At 37.2% G+C, this 21,615-nt stretch overlaps 1 protein-coding gene across 1 annotated transcript in view; it reads right to left on the reverse strand.

Moving 5' to 3' along the window:
• gna13b (guanine nucleotide binding protein (G protein), alpha 13b) overlaps positions 1–21,615 on the reverse strand; it is a 31,388-nt gene that overhangs the window by 5,016 nt on the left and 4,757 nt on the right. The window contains exons 2-3 of the mRNA XM_048195764.1: positions 13,403–13,629; positions 7,109–7,159 (exon numbers count right to left, since the gene is read on the reverse strand). Of these exons, the coding sequence (XP_048051721.1) occupies positions 7,109–7,159; positions 13,403–13,629 (278 nt within the window). The remainder of the gene's footprint in view (positions 1–7,108; positions 7,160–13,402; positions 13,630–21,615) is intronic.

Consider the following 21,615-nt stretch of genomic DNA (forward strand, 5'->3'; position numbering starts at 1 on the left):
CATATTTGAGGATCGGAATATCATATAGTTGATGACATGGTAAGCAAGTTTGTGAATATTTTAAATAAACAAGGAAAAACAAAATAATAGTGATCCATCTGTCATACAGTGTTATTGTGGCTGCGTTCAGCGCTCGTGACACGCATGACGCGTCGCTATGGAAACATTAAAGGCAAACGTTCTAAAAAAACGGTCGCCTTAAAAAAAACTCACTCTGGGGGGGGGCAGTTAGAATATTTTAAACTCACGCTCGAAAGGGTTAAATGTCTTTTTTAGTGAAATTAAAAAAGAATTAATTTAATTAGACAGAAATTAAAGAATTTAAGAGGTAGAAATAGTTTTGAGCCTAATATAGGAAACTATTGCCATTTATTTTCCTTGAATAACATTTTTAAAAAAGTGTTTACAGAAATACAGATACAGTGTAGTTTTGTCCAAAACAAAAACTACAATTGGATTTTCCCCCATTTAAACCTAGAAATTAAGATTAAGAAGTTTAAATAAAAAGTTATGACATAAAATGAGAAGAAATATCTAATTTAGAAATATTTAATATTTAGATTTCTAGGTAACTATTTAAATTTGTGACCCTGGTTGTAATGAGAACTTTATCATCAGGAGAGTGACATAACGAATAGTATGACAAAATTGTAGAGACATTCATGAAATGAAGCAATGTGATGTCAGACTTCACTGTATGATCGCATCATAGTTTTTCCTACAAGGAAGAAAAAAAAAAAAAAGCCTTAAAACTGACAATAAATCAGTAGTAGGTAAAACTCAAACTGCGGGGACAAAAGGGGGGGGGGAGAAGTTACCAACTATTACGGCCAGCTCATGGCTCATTCTCCACATTGTTGGCATACCAGAGTTGGGGGTTGGTGGGGAACAACATTAGCAAAAGTTGAATCTGGATCGAAGCACTGGCCAATACAGAGTGTGAGGGCAAATGCACACAAAATGCATTAGATGAAACTCTACACTAAAGCAAACGCAAAACATATCAAGTCAATAAGAGCGCTCAGTGCTAGCACATAAAACCTGAGGTACATTTCTGAAATTCCAGACAGGATAACATCAAAGACACCTGCCTTGAATGGATATGGCATCCATCATGGCGGTACTCATGTCTGGATGCTGCGCCCAAGGAAAAGTTACATCTTTTGTGTTATTTTCAGATAAGTAATTTACCCTGGACAATTCTTGAGTAACTATTGCTTAAGTTTTTAATTACCACAGAAAAATATTTCAACTCATCCAACATTTTTGTGTTGACAGAGACAAACTTACAATTTCATTAGCTTACAGTTTCATTGACTTGCACTGTGAGGATCTGCAAACACAGTTTTGGTTTGCTTTTACAAACTGAAGTATGAGTCAAAATTATTATCTGTAATCATCCGCATGCTGCAGATGCTGTCAACAGAGCTTAAGTTATATCTAATAATGCTTTAAGATGTGAAATAAGGATTTCTACTTCTAATGAAGATTAATTGCTTTTCCCATTGAGAGATTAAGATTCAAATGTTCAACCAAACATACACAATCTCTCCCCGACACATACTCTGCATGCCTGCATTTTGTCACATGCCCGAGGTAACCTTTCTTCCTCATCTCGACCTAAATATTTATGAGTCTGGGCCGCTGAGGTCTGTCTCTCCCCAAACATTTGACTCCCACACCTCATCCACCCAAGAAAGATGAATGTAAACTGAAACAAACACATACTTTCCAACAGAGTCAAGCGGCCATTTCCCTCTCTGAGCACACTCGGAAGCGTGCAGTATTTCCTCTTCCTGTTTGTCGATGGTGTGATTGCAGAAGTGGGTCCACATTGCCATGACGTGGCCGAGTGAAGAGTAGCCAGTCTGAGGCGTGCCGCCTGGACCAGAGCACATTCAACTCTGCTTCCTTTTTCCCAGAACAGAAATTTAGAGTGACAGACACGAGAATCGAGATCGAACGACAGCATGACGTCAAGGAGCGTAATATAGAAAGTAAGATATGTGGGGAAACAAGCAAATGGTCCTTTCAGTCTCTCTTCCTAACGTGGCATTAGTGCTTTGAACAATATGAACCGGTGTGACCGTTTTCACAAGCTGTGGATTTAAATCAGGTTATCTGATCCTTCGTTCTAGAACAGAGTTGTCTGGAGTCAAAGTTGAGATACTAATCACCACATTTACTGCAGTCAGCAGCGTCTAGAAAGAGCACAAAACCGCAAACATCCGTTCAGTACTGAGAGAAAGAACACGAGCGGCAGGCGGCAAGTCACATGACGCAAAAGGAACTGAACTGGGCCTCATGCGTCAGCCAGACACTGATGCTGTGACAGCTGCATAGATAGTCTCAAAAGATCTGCTAAAAAATAATTTGTCAACACACTCCACATATAAAATGCAGAGGAAGCGGGATCAAAATAACTAGAGTTCTCAAAAATTTCTAGTACTAAATAAAATTAATGTTTTTTTTAATTCACCCAAAAATGATCATTCTGTCAAATTACTCATCCGTGTTGTTCAACATCCGTAAGACCTTTGTTCATCTTTGGAACACAAATTAAGATATTTTTAATGAAATCTGAGAGGTTTCTGTCCCTTCATAGACAGCTAAGTAACTGATACTTTTAAGGTCCAGAAAGGTAGGAAAGACATCATTAAAAGTAATTCATGTGACTCCAGTGGTTTAACCTCAATTTTATGAAGCGAATCAAGGGCTTGGTTTGCGCAAAAAAATAAAAAAATAAAAAAATAATTGTACCAATTTATTTACAAAATAATATTATCCAAAGCTTGTTCACGCAACAATGTCAGCTCTCACGTGAACACAAAATGCGCCGTAATGCTCTCGTGAACGTGTTGCAGATTAAAGTGGTAAGTTATATATTGCGCAAACAAAGCACTTGTGTCGATTCATAAAACTGAGGTTAAACCACTGGAGTCACATGGAGTACTTTAATGACGCCTTTTCTACCTTTCTGGACTTTGAAAGTGGTAGTTGCGTTGGATCTCTATGGAAAGACAGAAAGCTTTAATCAAAAAGATTTTTATTTGTGTACCAAAGATGAATGAAGGTCATACGGGTTTGGAACGACACAAGGGTGAGTAATTAATGACAGAATTTTCATTTGTGGGTGAACTAACCCTTTAAAAAATATATACAGCGTTGGCAATACTGACTCAATTCAGTACCCGAGTGCTGTCATCATGGTTTGAATATGGAACAAGACTAGTGCAGGCCTATTAGAAAATTAGTGTAAAGACTGCTTTTTTTCCCCATCATACTGAGTCAGTCAGCAAGTCTTGATGGCTGGTTTATAAACTATAAATTCATAAGAAAACAGTATTCCGTGAGCACATGGATCATCTGAGTAAGAAAACCCTCACGTCGTATGGTCATCCTTAATCATGCAGCCTCATGACACAGTGTCCTCTCGATTGATTCTTTCAAGTATCTTACACAAAAACTAAAGACTGCTGATTTCTATGGTAAAATGTTGTGCGAAAAAGTTGCTATAGGAAGTATTATGAGAAAAGGTTGACACGTGACTTTTGATGTCAGCAGAGCTAGTTTCACTTCTCTCGGTCTGTACTGGCTGGTGAGCAGGGAAACCCTGTAAAGGCCCACAGCATTAAAGAAAAAGAAAAAAAACAGATGGGCATTCATCTGTCTGACATTATCCTCAGCATTTGCTATTCAGTATTTCCTTCATGCTCGGCTGTATAAAGTGATTTATTTCAGACAAGATTGTTCATCCAAGTCTGCTTTGATTGTAGCAATATAAAAGAGCTCCCTTAGCAAATTTAGCCATTTCTGTACTGCACTTAATCATTCAATATGAAATGGACCAGTCTCTTGAATGCAAGTATAGACTGAGATATGTATTTAATATGCAATTTAATATGCACTGGACAAAGTCCTTCCATAAGTGCTTTCAATAGATTGTTGATCCAAAAATTTAATTTCTTTCTTTATTGGATGTAACATAAAATAAGATATTTTGAGAAATATTTTATCAAAACATCTGCAGAAGACAGTAGGTTACTGGTTTGCAATGACATGAAGGTGAGTAAATGATGACAACGTTCATTTTTAGGTGAATCTCTTTAAGTCACAAGTAAAAGGACAAGTTTCCTAAATTTCTATTCTGAAACTACTGTCAATATAATCACTTCCCAGGCTTATTTCCTCAGAAATTAAATGCTGCAATTTACAAAGATCAAAGCATATTAGGGCTTTTCACACTTTAAACAGTTAACCCTGGGTCACTTTAAACTCTGGGTAAATGGAATCATGGGTTATCTTCCTTCAACATTTCACATTGCTTAAAATTTACCCAGGGTTAACAATTAATCCCGTGTATTCATTAGGGATGTTAACGATTAATCAACGATCGATTAATTGTCGATAATACATTTAAATCAATAAAACTTATCGAACGCCGTTATATTTGATTATTAAATAAGTATTTTAATTAATTTTACAATCCTACTAGCCCTTTATTTAGACTAAAACCCTTCTCTTTCATTTGGTGAGGAACATGGCATTTTGAGCAGCATTTGCACACCCTGTCATGCTGTTGGCTATATGCCACTGCAGTAGACACATATTGCAGTATTAAGGCTAAGGATTAATCGGTTGTTAATTTAAACGACGATCGATCAAGGGAATGTGTGTACATTGACATCCCTGTGTTAATGCCCTTATTTGCATATCTGTGGTGTCAATGTCACTAACTGGACGTATGCCACAAAATAGTGATCGACCGATATTGATTTTTTATAACCGATACCGATTATTTGCATGTTTATGTACCCGATAACCGATATGCAGAACCGATATTTATTTACTGTTATACTTCTGTTTTTGACAATTATTACAACACAAATGAGCTGAACAAACCATTTTATTTATAACAATCACTCCCTCCTTGCATACAAAAAAAAAAATTTCATGCAGTGGCCATGCTTGAGGCTTCCTGATCAACAACCCATTCAGGTGCTGAGCAATATGAACGAACTTTTTTTTCTGAGACTATATAAAGTTAAACAGCACTTGCAAGTTGGCATTTTATGATCTAAATTTAATCTAACGTTAAATCATGAAATGCCAACTGACAAAGTGCTGTTTGACTATAACTTAATCAACCGCGATCACGCATGGAGATAATAAATAATAAATTTCCATAAAGCGGTAGGCTATATTTATATGTGTATTAGCGAAATAATTGTTATGTAGTAAATGATAATATAATCTAGGGTGTTTAAACAAGATAATCTTGTCAAAAGTTTCATTCAGTGGCCGTGCTTAAGCCTCCTGATCATCCGTCAGTTGCTAAGCAATATGAACGAACTTTTTCTTCTAGACTAATGGTGAGCAAATACAACAGATAGAGAATTAAATTCAGCGCTTTTATTTTCAACATGCACTCATTCATGTCTGTTTTATTTAATTCATGTAAAGTTACGTCTTTATTGGGGCAGGACATGACGAATTACACTACGTGACTCAATGAGTTTGTCTCAATTGTTTAGAAACAAGCTGCATAAATTAACTATATCAGGAATTTATGTCTCAGATCTCATTTGTGCATGTCTGTTATGTTAAATAAAGTTGACTAATTAAAGCAAACCAAGTAGAACATATACTTTACCTGTGCACTGAGTTGTTGTTGACTGATCTCCTCAGACGCCCGGGCTGCAATGGCGGAAATCTCAAAACGGCCACAAGATGGCGCCGTAAATCGGCGAATCCGATATTACAAAACCGATACCCGATTATGGAAAAATGCTTAAATATCGGGAAAAATATCGGTAAACCGATACATCGGTCGATCACTACCACAAAAGCGTAATAAGTAATAAGCGTAACAAGCGGAACAAGTAATTTCATTACTCTGGGTAAAAAGTTTATTTTGTATATATACAAAATAAAAGTTTGAGTTTGCCTAATATATGTGGGTGTACTGTGTGTAATTATTATGTATATGTAAATACAAACACATTCATGTATATATTTGAGAAATATTTACAAGTGTATTTATTTATATTTTTATATAATTTATATTATATATAAATAAAAATATTTTGTACATAAATAACATATTTCTCTTAAATATATACATTAATTTGTGTGTATTTATATATACATAATAATTACACACAGTACACCCACATATATTATGCAAACTCAAACTTTTATTTTGTATACGATTAATCGTTTGACAGCCCTAGTAAAAAGTGGTGCTAACCCCACTTCTAAATTACAAGTGTGAAGTAGTCCTTTACCTGGGGTTAAAAGCAGTGTTTAGAATGATAATCTAACCTTAACGATAACGATAACCAAACCTTAAGCTCAGTGTGAAAAGCCCTTTTGTTTAGACGCACACTCAGCTCCATTAACAATTTTTACTGTGTTTAAAGCCATTCGACAAAACTCGCTCTAAAATGAGTGCAATAAAAGACTGCACCTGTTTTTCTTCTAATATTTACATTTTTGGTTGCTTAATGCAAGGAACTTTTCATGTGTTGGCACAGAGTTTTAGAAAAATAATTTTGTTTCTAAATGGACAAATTAAAATGTAATTATAGCTGTGAGTGTTCTTACTTTGTCTTAAATATTCTTTGTAAGCATGAGTATTTTAGTGTCTTTTTCCCCTCACTTTCTGTCATTTCAGGGCACCAATGCCTCTGCTCTGGAGAAAGACATTGGTCCAGAGCAGTTACCCATTAACGAACACTACTTTGGATTGGTCAACGCAAGTATAACACAGCACCAGACTAACCCTAACACACACACTTGGCTTCACACTCTACATTTTCCATGTCTCCTTTGTCTGACACACCCATTTCTGGTCTTGGAGTCTCTGCTAATGAGCTGATGACCTATTTAAGGTGTGCTTGATCAAGGAGACATGCAAAATGTGCAGTGATGGGGGGCCTCCAGGAATGTGGTTGGAAACCACGGACCTAAAGCACAGTAAATTACTTTAAAATATAACTAATCATTTTTAAAAATATATATAAATAAAAGATAAAATATAACTAATCAATTTAAACAACAACAAAAACATGCGACATCAGCACAGACAGAATGATGACATGCTTACCGGTGTTCCAAGTTTGTCCAAGTTATCCAAGAAATATTTCACCGATTCACCCTGAGAATGACAAAGAGCAGAGAAAATCAGTCAGGTTATCAAGGCATTGTAAACTGACAATGAAAACAATTGAGCACATACGAGACATACAGTCATTACCAGTTCCACAAGGGTAATTGAGGTTCCTTTCTTCTTAATTAGACTTATCACAATGAACTCATGTGCTCATGACAAAAAGGTTATTATAGTAAAATGTAAATCAATCAATCAGCAAAAGTGTAAAATGTGCAGAGATAAGCACTTGAAGAAATGAGGGCCTCATTAAACATGTGAACAGACGGATGTGACTCATGAAAACCCTCTGACAGGATGTCAGTAATAAAAGACATATTAATTTGAAAATGTTACTGGAATCTTTTATTTACTCCTGCGGGGGAATTCTGTATAGGCTTGCTGCGGTAGTCGGCGTTATACAGCGTTCAGCCGTACACTGATTACGTTACTCTGCCACCGCGGCACCGCCCCCACTGTCGTTTTGCTTCCTTATAGACATAAAAACCGTTTAGTTCAGTTGGACAACAGATGCTACATTTAAGTGAAAGCATCTGCTCTGCTTCATACAGCACGAGATGCCGAGTCACAGGACAGTGAAGCAGGAGTCAGATTTCACTTATGTGAGGATGTGAGAAATGACTGACAAGATGATGGCGGAGGATTTGGTGCGCAACAGATCTCATCTTGTAAAATGTGCGGTCAGTACCATCGCTCTTTATACACATAGTACATGTGATCGTGAATTGCAGGCCTATACAGAAAGTACACATGACCACATAATATTGGCGTTATCGCAAGTTTACTTACCGGCGTAAAAATTCCCTCACTGCAACATCCCTAATTCTGTATTGTTATTGATAAGAGTTCATACTGGTTACTCATGGCTGTGCTAGAACCAATTCTAGCTTTAGTCATGAATTTGTGACAGCTAGCCTCAGTGTGGTACACCACCAACGAACACAGGATGCTAGAAAATGGACAAGCTCCAATTTACTCCTGGCTAAGTTCTTTTTCATTCTTTACTTGTGGGTAAAAAGGTTGCTTTGGCAAAATGTATTTATCTCCAGAAAGGAACTACAAACGAACTTCGTTTTGCTCCGATTTTGTCTGAAATGATGTCACACCAGTTTGTTCTTTGATTTAGCTTGAAGTATATCTGGGCCTTAAGGAAGAACACACCAAGGCACACTCTGGAAAATGAAAATTGTGAGTAACAGAAACAAGCTGTCCAGGAAACAGCAACAGGGCTTGAGTTAATGTTCCGTGACACTCAGATGTATAACGGACCAATTAGCTGCTTGTAATTTCAGTTTGGCATGCTGACAGGATAGCAGGAAGGAGCTCTGTTCTGCTTCCTTCTCAACATCATGCGCATCTTCCTCAGCGCTGGAAGAAGCTGTAGAACAAAGCTCGGTGGGAGCAGTCGGAAAAAAAAAGTCTTCCTACATAAAATACCCTTTAACAACATGAGAGCAACCATTTGCATCTTGGGGTTAGCGGAGGTCTACAAGAGGTACACGCAGGTTTTTTGAGGTGGCTTTCAGTAGAAAAGGGATTATGTCATAAGAAAAACCTGGTAACCCTCCCCCAGCTAGGCATGAAGCCACAGCCAAACTGTGCTGTTCATCGGCAATGAAGGGTGTGGGCACACAGGAACAACATGCTCAGAACAGGCCAGGATATCAGTTTCTGAGTAATGCTAAAAAGGAAGTCCTGTTAACTCAGCAACACCTGAAGCACTGTTAATGCCTACTGTTGGTTAACTGCAATCTGTATATGACAAAATGTATGACATAAACAGTTTATAAATATATACATGTATGTGTTATTTTATAGTATATGTTGTCACAGCCCATATAACATATTAGATATAACAGTTCAGATTTCTCACGGTTCAGTTTGTATCACGGTTTTAGTGTCATGGATTCGGAACAGTTTGGTATGTGCTACGTTCAGTAAAAATAGGACAGTTGTCAAATAAAGATAAATAAAATTAAATAAAATAAAAAAAATCTAACAACAAGAAACAGCACAAATAAATACATGAGAGCTAAGATACAAATAAAATAAACAATGCTTTTCAGGTATCTAACAGCTTACAGGTACAGAAATTGAATAAAGTAATCAAATATAAAATAACACTGCATATAAACGTCTTTGAATAGTTAAATAAAGATGAAACATTATTGAAGTTATAAAAGCTATTCAGTCAAGAGTGATTTCTTTGTTGTTCAATTAACATTAACAGAATATTAGACTGCTGTCCCTTTAAGACATCATTCAAAGATCCAGTACACTGATACTGATACACATGCGTTGTCTGTCTCATCTATGTTTGTTAGGATACTCTCTAAGATGGGCATGTTGACAATTTTTGTGTGAATTTGTCCATTTAGGTGCAAGACTTGAAAGTATTTGCGCGCTGTGACACGGCTCTCCGCGTACACGCTTTGGATGAGTACACACAAATCTCCTTCACAGAGCGCGCAAGTTCTCTTTCGCATCAAGGTTTAAATGAGTTTAGTTTAAACAGATAGCAACGTGAGATGTTCAGGTCTCACCTGCGCTCGTGTGCTATCAACATCCGGATGATGACGCCGTAAATGACTGTCATAGAGCTTTCGGCGCGTCTTTGAACATTTGTTTACAATGAGTGACTGTTTTGTCCATGTTCTTTTGACCATCGCTGTTGGGAAACTAGAATGCATATCCATCGACTGAAAAATACATTAGCCGAATCCGTCTGTCTGTTTTCCACATTATTTTCAACAAACCATATTATAGATGCGTCATCAGATTTGGGTGAAACGCGGTGCAAGCGTGTGCCGAACCTACTGCATTTTCCGGGATTTTTTATTCCCAAGGCAACCTAAACGATTACAATACAATATAATTAGTGTCAAGAATGCAAAATATGTGCAAAGCATACACACTGGGATTTCTGGTGAATAAGAGAGCTACATAAGTCCAAGTTTATTTGTATAGCGCATTTCCCCCAGTTTCAGTTTCAATTTAAATAAACGTGCTTAGGCATGGCATTTATAATGTTGTTTATAATGAATGCCACTATAATTTATGTTTGTTTTATACCGTTCTGAATATAGTTAAATTTAAAGGATTTATTGTGGAATGAGGGGAATTAAAATACATGTTTATAGTGCTTAAAACCTTTGTAAATGTTTTGTTTTATTTATCTGCATTGCACATTATTTCTGAATGTAATAAAAAAATGTAATAATTTAATAAAATATCCTAATTGTTACCTGAATAAATAGAAATGAGCAACAGTGAGAGTCAGAAAAATATCTCCATCCCTAGGCCTCAGATTTGCAGGCATGCATGAGGATCTTCATTTTAATCACAGCTCAACATTCCTTCATGGATCACGCAATCCTTCTTCTAGATCCTGGTAATCTTAGGCTGGGACGAAGGGAAGGGGGAAGACAGGCAAGCTTGAAACCTCAGGCTGGTCAGCCTCCACTTACACTAGTCCAGAGTATTACAGAAATGGACACAAAATGCTTTCAACCCTACAGCTGTCCCTATATGGGGTGGGCAGAGCAGAGAAAGCAGTGTTTGGGAAAACAGGAGAGAGTGCAGTTGGGTGGATGTCTCCTATCAAAACATCTCTTCCGGTGCCTTCAATCTGCAGACATCACGGATCCCGCAGTAACCACAGCTAAGATGAGTAGTGCTGAAGACAGTTTCATTTTATAATGGAGTACTATCATCTAAATTGTACAGGCTGTGAGCATTTTGAAAATGCACCGTCTCGCAAGTATTACCTAAATCAGATTAAGCCTTTAGTAAGTGTGGGGCTGGAATGAACTTTACTGACTCATACAAACGCTCTATAAGTAAACCTTGTAATGATTCACCAAACGGAAATCGACAGTTATAAACTATTTGCTGGCTTTTAACTCAAAGCTGACATTAAAAAGACTCCCAAAAGGAGACGGATCACAATGTCATGTACAGGGGTAGTGAGAGCAGAACAGCGAGGACTAAGGCAGTGGATTAGGATTATGCAATGCCTAGAAATGAGAGGAGGGGTGGAGCGAGGAGGAGCCAGCAGTGAAGGGTTCTCAGCTGTAGGAATCTAGAACAAGTTTTGTTTTGTTGCATGTTGGGTGCATACCATAACCCCCAGAGGCTGGAGGGGCAGAGTTGTGAAAGGCAGGAAGCCTGATAATGTTTTACACTCGACACACGTGGTTTGTGGATTACAGGGCACAAAAGTGTTTTGTTTTGTTGCCTTCACTCACACAGGCTGAATGCAAATCACCAGAGCCTGTGGCAGAGCCAAGGGAAGAGGCTGCCTACTTAACAGGCGAGCTGTATGGAAGCCTCAGTGGTAATGGATGGATTTGCATTCAACCAGCATTTGCTCAGTGCAAATGGAGATTCCTGAGCTTGGTGAAGAGCAGATCTACACCGTTATCAGCTCCACAGATCAGTGTCGTGTTGTTTCTTGTCCTAAACAGCATGCATCCGCTGCTCTGCTTAAGTCCCAGCATGCCCATGCTGAGAGGATCACTAGAAATGGACAAAGACCACCTTTATCCCCCAGCAAAAAAAGCAAACTCTCTGTGCATGACACCAGTGATTTCCGAAATAAATAAACTACATCAACTTGTGCACAGGGAAATGTCACATTCAATCACAATAATACAGTTGCCTTGGGTTGTCACAGTCATGTCCTTTTGGCTGACAATTAACTGCCATACAAATAATTAACAACTAGCAATTAAAATGTCAGTTTAACATGTCACTTACAGAGAATGTTTGATATACATACAACTTAAAGAGCCATTCAAGAACGATTTGCACTAGCAATGTATGTTAAACCTTGTTTAACAGCACCAGTAGAGGAGACACAAAAACACGACTTTCAGGATGAATGGATGATTGCGACCACATGATGTATAGCAGCCCAATTTCTTCCTCGTCAATTTTACTTATGAATGCTGGAAAACGTGGATCAGTCTGTATCAGCAGTTCTATCTCATTCTTTGTAATCTCTACAAATCATAATAATAGGAGGCGGTTACTGGGTGAAATCACACATTTAAAATGGGGAAGTAACACACTAGGAACTGAGAGCATTTAGAGAAGTCTGAAGTTGTGTGCTAAGATGGCACTTGTTATGTCAGGCGTTAATGAGGAATCATTTGAGATTTATTGGGGAAAATCCAAAATGATCAAACTAAAACGATAAGCTAGCTAAGTGTATATATATATATATATATATATATATATATATATATATATATATATATATATATATATATATATATATATATATATATATATATATTAGTACTGTGCAAAAGTCTTAGGCACGTCAGTATTTTCACCCCCCAAAAATGGTTTTAAGTCAATTATTTATATCTTTTGCTGTAGTGTGTCAATAGGAAATATCCGTTCACATTTCCAAACATTCATTTTGCCATTAATTGTAATAATCCATTGAGATTTTTGAATACACAAAGAGTCTGACAACAGTCGGTGCTCCACATGGAGATCAGAGCTCACCATCATCAAATCCGTCTGTGACATGAAGAAACATATGAAACTGAGACAAACCAAATCCAGAAGAACTATATATATATATATATATATATATATATATATATATATATATATGAAATGAAAAAAGATGAAAAACAGTTCACAGCAGCCAGGCCTGAGGGTGATTTACACATCCATCCTCCTATATTATATATATATATATATATATATATATATATAGATAGATAGATAGATAGATAGATGGGATATATAGATTAATATAGATGGGGTCTAAAGTTTAAAGTATTTTTGTCCACCACAAGGCTTGTGTCAAATGCCAAAAAAAAACAAAACAAAAAAAAAAAAACACTCTGCAGTGCAAAGCAGGTGACTATGACCTAAAGTAAAATGTGTTAAAAAAAAAAGCAGAAAAAAAAAAAAAAAAGAGCAAAATAACTAGCATCAAGTTTCAGAAGACTTATTAAGACTTATTAAATACTCCTAGTTTAACACTTTGCAAAAAAAAAATTATTTTCATTTCATAAAAACTTAATTTTCTCTGCATACAAAACAACTTTTCTGGTAATGCATCCAAGGTTGTGCATGTAAGGGACAAAAATTGTCCCCAACAAATCCCATTTCCTGCTAATTATACAGTTTCACTCAGAAAAACATCACATTACAGAAGTGAAATGCATTATGACTTCATGTTGTCTTTAAAGATCACCAAAAGCTCACCAGCTGAAATTCCCTGCGCCGGTCATATGCGTTCTGTATGCCGCTGTCAGCCCAGAGGGCACGGATCGAAGGCAGGTACTGCAGGAACACTTTGGTCTCCACCATCCCCTGTGACCCCATGGCTGACCGTGTGTCAAATGCCATCATGGTGTCTCCATGTGCCTGGTTTGAAGGGTCTCCCCACGGGATATGCAGCTTTTCTCGGGCATCCACAAGCACTCGAACACCTGTGATAACAGTAAAAATAGGAAATATGAGTAGCTCTCCATTGTATGAATGATGCTGTGTACTGAAAGTAAAAGTTCAATATGATGCTGTTTTCAAGTTTAACATGAAGCAAACAACATTAGATCCCAAACACTTGGAAAATTTAGATGTACACAGTTTATAGTGTGTTTATAGACTGCACCGTTAATTGTTGAAAAGTACATTTTAACAAGATTATCATTTATTTATAACAATAAAAGACAAGGGGTCTGTATGAAAGTAAGCATAATAGCTGTGCAAAGGCCCATTAAGGTCATTAGTGGGTGGTGGTGGTGGTGGTGCTTATGAATGTGTGCTCGCTTTTCACTTTCGTTTTTTTTAATCCATGATCATGGGTACTCTGTCTATAAGCCTAATTGTGGACATCAGGGAGCCATTAATGCGCACTCGCTTTTCACCTTTGAATTTGCGATCACAAGTACTCCGTGTATAAGGAGCAGAGGAACTGACCACACATTTTACAAGATGAGATATTTGTCAATGACTGTTGTGCACTAAATCCTCTGCCATCATCCTGTCAATCATCTCATCTCTCCTTACTCTGGTCACATAAGTGAAATCATTCAGTTAATAACTGAAAAAAGCAAAATGACAGTGCCTGAGGTGGGCAAGTAACGTAATCTGTGTATGGCCGAACACTGTGTAACACTAGTAACATTCACTACCGCAGCAAGCCTAATACAGGCATTCATACATTTCAGGAGGTAAATGAAATGCAGAGCCTTTTAGTAACTTCACACAGCTGCATGGAAATTCATAACTTCACACTGACTGCACGATTAATTGTTGAGAATTTAACTGATAAATCTTAATGATGGTCGATTAAGTAAGGTCATCGTTAGAGTGCATAGTTTTGAGGTACGTTAATGCCCCGATATACTTCAAATGAAATCGAAGAACGAACTGATGTGTAGTCATTTCAAACAAAATCAGGCCAAAACGAAGTTAGTTGTGTGTTCTTTTTGGAAGTTCGAAACAGCTTGCCAAAGCGAACTTTCAGGAGAAGTTCGTTCCAGCTGCAAAACACATTCGTACCACCATTGGTCCGTGATGATAACGTAATAGGTGTGCGCCGAGGCTCCGCCTTCATTCGCATGGAACTGTTCTCTGACTCATTTCGTGTGTAGAGTTTGTTGAGGTAAGGTCTTTGCATGTGAAAACATGAACACACTGGATAGCCACTTTATAGTACAAAATGAAGTTGTGCTTCTGATGAAATGAGGCACTGACACGGTTTTTCATGTTTGATACTGTAAAGCTGCTTGCTTTTAAGCAATAGCAATCTATTGAATAAAGTGCTATATAAATAAACGTGACGTGACTGGAGTGCTAATTTGCAGAGCTCGTGCTAACATACCCATGTTATGATCAGACTCTTATGCTCTCTACAAAAATGCTAGGAGTTTTCTCATTTTTGTTGTGTTTATTTTATTACTGAAAGTGAAAGTGTACAATTTGCATTTACATATTCATCTAACCGTCGCTCTCAGCGGTGTGGGCAGCGTCAGATGTTTGATTACAGTATATCGCTGGTCACGCATTTCGAACTTCGTCTGAAGTATATCAGGGCCTTTAGGCTCATGCGTGAAGCACCTGCAGCAGACACAGACAAGGAAAAATATAGAGAGCGCACTGTAGTTACGTATTCTGAATGCATAAATGTCTTTAAGCCATGCAATGGATTAGGAAGGCTAGCTGTTTATTTCAAAACACAATTAAAGGGGACAAAAAAAACCCACTTTAAACAAGTGATTTCACGGAACATAACAGTTACTCACTTGTGTAAACACCACAATAAAAGTATATAGAATAAATGGCTTGTAATATTGCTGTTACTCCTATTCTATGGTGCATGGTAAATCAAGACCCGTCAGTCTGAGCGATCAAACCAATCCAAGCGCACTCCAGCTGTAAAACAGTGTCTGATTGGTCTCTACACATCATCCCTACCCACAAGGGATGGGCGATAGGGACTTAATTCATCACGATATTTTCTGGTATTTATTGCGATAATGATATCAATGACAATATAAATACAGTACCATTCACCACTGTTTTTGGCTACAAGTGATAGCTGCATGCAGTCTTGAGAGCCTCATAAACACAAACTTAGATCTAAAGTAAAATAATAATAAATAATAAAATTTGTAATATACAAATTACCTAAAAGAATGAAAAAACAGTAAAAATTCAAACACCAGCCTTTGCTGAAATAGAAAGTTGTAAACATTATATATTCATACTCCCATGGTTCAAACAGTGGCAAAATTAGTGCAAACAGCAAAATCCCAACCATGTCTTCAGATAGGTTCCAAAATTACAAGAGAGTGCGAATAATCAAGCATTATTTAATTATAGAACCTAAGTAATAAGAACTACAACTGAATAACCGCGTATGAATGAAAACGTATGAATGCATATTTGTCCTTTTAACTGAACTTAGGACTGGTGGTGGTGCTTAAGAAGACATTGTTGGTCATTCAGTGTTTCTGTATAAAAGGCTACAACTAATAACAATATAAACCGCATTAAGGAATGATGCGCTGCTGGGTTCATGAATATTAAATCATGTCTGAATTTGCTCTAGGGCTGCAACAAACAATTTGATAATCGATTAATCTACCGAATACTGGAACGATTAATCGACTAATCATCGATTATTATACTGGCTAATCAATATGCTTTGTTCGATTATTCCACTAGCAATTAGTTAAAATACTGAGATATACTTTAACTAATAATTAAAACAAGGAAATCACTTCAGCTTTTGAAAGTGTATTTTTAATTAATTTGTTAAAAATTCTGTTAAAATGACATACTGTGTTTTTATTAAATCTGGGAATTATAATAACTTTAGTGATTTAGTGATTACATTAGAGCTGGATTCATTTCAGTAAATTGTACTGTATCTTTCAACATACTTTTTAATATTCATTCATGTTTATTTTGTGCTGTAATAGCAGAAAAGAGGAAGAGATAATAGGTTCACGTGCCGCTTGACCTGAGGCGCTACAGGAATCTGTAACTCCACATTAAAGAGTGCCAAAACCACGTCATGTATTGTTTGAATCCCGTAGTAAAATTTAAAAGTTAAGTTTTCTATCAAAAGTAACCTGATCTGTCTTAACTGTCAGCATGCTGTCTGTGTCCTCTATGCTCTACTATGTGTCTTTCATTACGTGAGAAAATGGACGTGTGGCAAACAATGAGTTTGAATGAGAGTTGGTGGCCCTGCATGACAGCATTTTTTGTAGTTATGCTAACTAGTGGCGACGAAAGCAGACAGCGGGATTGGCTCATGTCAGCAGCGTCTGTGTCCAAAGTTGGCCTGACACACCAAACCAACGCTAAACAGCTGACGGCCAAGTAGCACTTCCGTTCTGTGCTTGCGCAAGATGAAATGCCTTTCCGAACCAGCAGGTGGCAGTATCTGAACAGCCAATCAGAATGATCAAATGGCCCGACTGACTGACGAGCTCCAACGGCGATTCAACATTTCGAATCGGCCGAAAAATGCCAACGAGGGCCAACTTCAGCTGACGGCCGACGAAGAAAAACTGCCCGACGGCCGACCGTCGGCTTGGTGTGTTCCTGCCTTAAGAGATTCATTTCATTCAAATCTATTTTAAAAAAAATAATTCATTCAAATGAATTAAACAAAATATAGAGTGCAGCAATTAACATTTTGTCAGAACCTCTAGTAAATTGAATGTTATTTTGTTTAGTTTGTTCAAAATTGTGTGAATTGTGATCTCTATTTGAAGAAAAAAACAACAACAAAAAAACATGACTCTCAAATCGTGCAGCTCTACTGCACATGAAGCATTCAAAGGTACAACTGCAGCAGGAGAACTACAAATACATAGCTCCAATGTAGACTAATGGATATCTGTGTTATCAGAGTGTTATCAGATTTAGCATTACTAATGACTCGGGGCTGCAGAAATCTGCATGAAAGCAACACAGATTTCCTCTAAATTCAAACACTTTCATTTTAAAAAGACAATATTTAAGTAAGATAGATATGCTTTCATCTTGTTGCCAGAATTTTATTTTATTTTATTTTTTACAAAATATATCTGGCCTATTACTCCTTATTCCTGTAGTCCAGTGGAATAATTCATGGTACACTACTCATTAAATTGAGTGACCAGATCAAAAAAAAAAAAAAAAAAAAAAAACTAACATGATATTAACATCACAAGATATCAAGCCACATTAACAGAAAAGTCGATCAAAGTGACATGGTAATTTGATCAATAATGATTATATTTTTAGTGCAATCTCTGCCTCAAACAGTTGTATGCAGATAAAGAAATTGCCCTGACATTTACAACTTTGTTGAATCAGTCCCTTCCCACCTCCAAATACTTTCAGAGATCAATCACATCTTGGGTATATTTAAATTGACCTTTCAATGTGGTGAAGTGCTTTGATCTGATTGTGATGGAATAAGTAGGCACAGAACTGCTGCAGTGTTGTATGCTCATTGCTCCCTCTCTCTGGCCTCAGACAGGCACTCGCTAACTGTGTTGTCATCCATCAGCACGTGCTGCATCGACAATGCTCTCAAGTGTGTGCATTACTGAACATGCATTTAGTGCAATAAACATTAAAATCTGTCCTGCAGATATATGGAATAAACTTGAGCTCTGCAGCACCCAGAAAGCATGCCATAAACATCACAAACCTCAAAAACCTCAATGATTTTCAGTCTAAATGAGTCTCAAATCTCACCTTAAATGATGCTTAATTGATATGTGCAGAAATAACAGTTATTCTCAATTGCATTAGACAGTACATTTTTTAGTTGCATAAATTCTCAAAAAACAACAACAACAACAACAACAAAAAAAAACCTCTTTCTCCTACAAAAGGTATAAAGCACCAGAATAACTTCAGTTGAGTCCTCCAAGGCTATCTGTCCCCTTTTGTGATGTAGTACAGCAACAACATGAAAATCCTATTTGCATCAACACAAAGATAAAAAGATCAACGTTTTACTGATGTACTTGTCCCAAGCAACAAATAAGAGCATGTGACATGTGGCAACTTCATCCTCTTCCTATGCAACTCCTGGCTGGGTGAGGGTTTGAGTATCAGTAGTGAAAACACAGGTGATGTTGATCTCTAGTTGTGTATACGCAGATTATCAGAGTAGAAGAGTCCCATTGTGAGCTGGTTTTCACACCTGGTTTTCCCTTTCAAAAACTGGCGTCCCCAGCAGTCATAACAGAAATAACTTGATAAACCTGTTTCCACTAGTAGCTCTTTCCCTCACAATGACAGACAAAGACAGAGCACTTTTGACCTTTCAGATAATGTCTTTTGGCCAGTTTGGAGGAAAAGTTCTTGGTAACTAAGAATGGTTATTGAAATAATGAATGGAGTTGCTTTGCGGTTATCTTCCATTCTGCATAGAAACCAACCGGCCTATTCCATGCCAGATTTACATAGACTGCTCTTTCTAAACCATTTGTTTACAATCAGTTATGCTGCCAATATAACTCATTAAGCATTTGATATATGGAGGGCTTCACACAATTTTCTTCACCTTTCTGGATCTCACGTGCAGTTAGCAGCCTGTTCCAGGGTCCTTTCACAGGATAAGTCCTTAATTGTTCTCGCCACACATTCCGGTGTGAGGTGACGGCAGGTCAAGAGTGTTTAACTGAAGGCCCTTTAAAAAGGACAGCAATGTCCAAGTAAAAGCCCATTAGTGCAGCACAAGACTGCATGTAAAGAGAGTCATCTCTATTATATGCACGTCCTGCAGCACAATCAATAATAGCAGTCCATAGATGCACATTAGCGAAAGCAAATAGCCATTCTGTCTAAAATACTCATGCACCACATACAGTGCAGTCTCGTCCTGTCCCTATAGGGTAGGAGCATGCCGGCCTTAACTAACAATTTCATGCTTAAATCTAATTACACAGAAACCCAGACTGCCAAGGAATGTCTAAGCCAACTGATGAGCCAATGTACTATGTATTACATACATTAATATGTACACATTAGAGCTGCACAATTCTGGATAAATTGAGAATGTTTCATTACTGGATGAATCAGAATTTTTGAACAAATCTCTTGAATGACTGATTCAACGACAAGTATATTTTTTCACTTGTCACCACCTACTGGTGTAACGATGTAACTGAAGTATCGTTTATTGGAAATGCCAAGTTACTTTCTTTGTTTTCGAACTATAAACTTTTATCCCAGTACTTCTGTGATTATTTGAATATTTGTAACACAGAAATAAAGATCCTGTGAGGTTGAAAAGACTGTGAAGCTGTTTCATACCTATACATGACAACAGCTCTCTCTAAAAATAAAAACAATGGAAGTATGTATGGTATGCACGTTCCACTCAATATCAAGACTTTAGGTTAAAATGTATATGAATGTGTAAAAGCAAGTGTCTTAGGTCCTGTAACTGGTCTCTTGGGGCTCCAGACAGACAAAATGTTAGCATTTTGCGACCTTTTTTCTTGCCGGTGTGACAAAGGTTTGTTAGCGGTCGCACTGATGCGACCACCACTTTGCCCAACTGTTAAGAGCTGCCATTTCAGTTTCATGTGAAAACCGTCAAACGGAAAATGAAAACGAAAGCAGAATGAAACCGCGCTTTGATCTGCGCGGTTTATAAGCTTGGACCAATATTAAAACAGTGCAGCGCGACCTCAGAAAAGGTTTACTCACGCGACATTACAACACAGTGCTGGGAGATCCAGTGAGAAAGTGGTTGAATTCGGCGCAGTATTAATAACATCGCTGTGAGGCCAAGTGAGAAGCATTCAAATTCAGGGCAGAATTCTGTTATAAACCATAGATTTCAAACAGTGCTGACGTGGAAACTAGGAGAAACATTGTGTCATGAATGAACAAGTTATAGAAGGCTTTTCAGTTCGCAAATCACCAACATTCACCATGGATTTAATGTAGTAATGCTAACTGTAACCATGTTATTGTGGCAGAAATAGTTATTGTTATTGTATGTTATTGTAGCAAAAATAGTGTTTTTATTCATTTTAGGGATGGGCACGAGTACTCGAACATGCTGGTGACGATCGATCGTGAAAATAATGATTGCCCTGACTTAAAAATATATATTTCTTTTTCTGATTGTCATTGTGGCATTTTGGGTGGTGTCTGAGGTCTGATGTGTCAGTGGTAGACAGCACGCCTTCCAGACTGGTGAAATAAAGTGAAACTGGATTTGAAAGTGCGCAGTGATGCCTGGAATCACTTTGATCATGAAATACAGTTAAGTGCAAGATGTGCAGCGCCAATCCGTCAATTTGTAATGTAATGTTGTAAATTCTCTGTGCTTTAGTTGCCCATGTATCAGCAATGCTGTTAAGGGAAGATTGCATCCACAAGAACATGACTTTGATGAACAAAAATAAAAATATTTCCCTATAAATTAGGTTTTTACATATTAATGTTGCTAATAAAGGTTCATTTTATCTGCACCTCAACTCAAGCTCAGTGCTTAGTGTTAAATGAGCATTTCCATGAAATAAATGTAGTGTGTAGTGCAGGGCAGTATGACCAAAAAAAAAAAACTATGACCTTTTTTTAAGATTCTGGCGGTTTCACGGTAGGTCACGTTTTTTTGGCCATATTTTACTGTCAGGAGTACAGGGAATATATTATATAAACTTTGTAAGGACAAATCAGTCTAAATCAGTAATCAAATCAGTTTATAAAGCTAACAATTTAGTTTAAAATGAAATCAAATCAAATTAAAAGTAGGCTACATTTTTACTGTAAAATATGAAGACCTTTGAGTTTGTGTTTTAATAAACAGTGTTATTATTATTATTAGGCTATTAGCTATTAAACGAAGCACACTAGATTGTACAATAGTATTGTTATTTCAAGTTATACCGAACTTTTATTTTGACAGGATTGTGAAGACGTTTGACTTCCTGTGTAAT

This window comes from Megalobrama amblycephala, linkage group LG1 (assembly GCF_018812025.1).
Source record: "Megalobrama amblycephala isolate DHTTF-2021 linkage group LG1, ASM1881202v1, whole genome shotgun sequence".
NCBI lineage: Eukaryota > Metazoa > Chordata > Actinopteri > Cypriniformes > Xenocyprididae > Megalobrama > Megalobrama amblycephala.